Here is a 1,616-nt window from a genome sequence, read left to right as displayed (position 1 = left end):
TAGCTGAATACGCGTTCTCCAGTAATGTCTATTATTCCACTCAAAAGGGTACATAAGAGGACGAAGAGAGTCACTGTTATGTCGTCAGTAGAGCTGGTTAGTACTTAATGGAGACGACTGGGAAGACTATAAGAACTGGATACAACTCCCTGCGTTATACATTCTGATTGATTGACTTCTCTGAATAACATGCTTTGAGCAAGACGTCTCCACCATTATCATCTTGTGAGTATAAACAACTGTTCACACAACCTTTTTATTTCTATAAGTAAAAGGGCCCAAGACAACCAAGATTAAAAAAAAAAAAAATCAAGTTTGATATTTTAAAGGGAAAGAAAAGGAAAAGCTATTGAGATCAACGCCAGCTGTGTCTACATTTTTTGGTTGCTTTTAAGCACAAGTGGGCTATCCCGAAAAATGCTGTTTTGAGAAAATTGAAGGTAAAGTTTTTGCCTCTAGTTCAGTTTCTTTAAAAGACAAGGGGAGTTTTCTCTAAAACCAAACAAATATACACACTAATAAAACCAAACTTATTCTATAGGTAAGGCAATGCCCACTTTTGGTGTAGGTCAAGATTTCTGGAAACTCCCGAAATCTGGGTTAGCCCGCTTGTCCTTAAAAGCGACCATTTATGTGTTGAGCTTTTGCAAAGTCGTACTGTTTACTTCAAAACATGAGATCGGCTTTTTAAAAAATATGCCTACCTTGTTCTTGCGAGCAGACATGACGAAGAGTGGGTGTCCGTTCCAGACAGATTTGAATGTTTATTTATTTATAATTCATATCGTTAGTTTTAGGGCCAGTACATACGTTGATACTAAATTATACTTTCTAGTGACTTGGAAAAAAATGTGAGGTATCGTGGTTAAATCTGGCGCTATTCAAAATATAGAATTCGAAGAGACATGCGTTTTTCCGCCGTTTGTCAGTTTTTGTTGATTTTCTTTGTTTGATTTTGTTTTTATAATTGTGTTTCTTGTTGTTGGTGGTGGTTTTGGGTGGGGTTTTTTTGTGTTTTGGGTTGTTTTTTTGGGGGTCGGCTCAACACCTTCTGTGGGTATTTAAAAACACATCTCTGTATGGATTGTACTGAAAAACGTTAATTAAATGTAAATTTCCAGTTTCCAATAAGAATCTCGCTATGGAAGTCACCGAATTTTGGCGGCTATTTTCTCACTAGTTTAAACTCTCATACCAGGTAACCACACCTCCTTCAATCGCAAATATCTTGACTTCTGTATAAGATAGATGCGTATTTATTTCCATCAAAAACAAGGCAAATGAACACACTTAAAAATGATACCAATTTCTCCATGCACAAAAATGGAAGAGAGTTGTGACACAAACAGTTTTTTTTAAATATTTTTTTTTAAAAATATGTTTAATCAGCCAGGACTAACAGGAGACAATCAAATGCATTTTGGACTTGCCACGTGCGTTTGGCATTATATTTGTTGACGGTGGTGTTGGTAGTCCCCATACTGCCACAATGGCTGAAGGCTACTGTAAATTGACTTTTAGAATTTTTATATAATTATACATAAGTTCATGCGGAAATTTCCATGACTTCCAACTGTCTTGACTTGTTTTGTTATGTTGGTTTTTTGTGTCTGTTG

The 1,616-nt window shown here is 36.0% G+C and overlaps 1 protein-coding gene across 1 annotated transcript in view; it reads left to right on the top strand.

Annotated features, from left to right (window-relative positions):
* Window positions 1-78: 78 nt before the first annotated feature.
* The window catches only part of LOC101855212 (golgin subfamily A member 6-like protein 22), a gene marked incomplete at its 3' end in the record, with an annotated part of 13,222 nt that continues 11,684 nt past the window's right edge, over window positions 79-1,616 (top strand). Inside the window, 1 exon segment of the mRNA XM_035972131.1 lies at window positions 79-96. Within this exon segment, the coding sequence (XP_035828024.1) occupies window positions 79-96 (18 nt within the window).

Source organism: Aplysia californica, unplaced genomic scaffold (genome assembly GCF_000002075.1).
Source record: "Aplysia californica isolate F4 #8 unplaced genomic scaffold, AplCal3.0 scaffold00587, whole genome shotgun sequence".
In the NCBI taxonomy this organism is placed as follows: domain Eukaryota; kingdom Metazoa; phylum Mollusca; class Gastropoda; order Aplysiida; family Aplysiidae; genus Aplysia; species Aplysia californica.
Note: the sequence above shows the minus strand (reverse complement) of the source record. Positions and strands in the feature narration are given on the sequence as shown.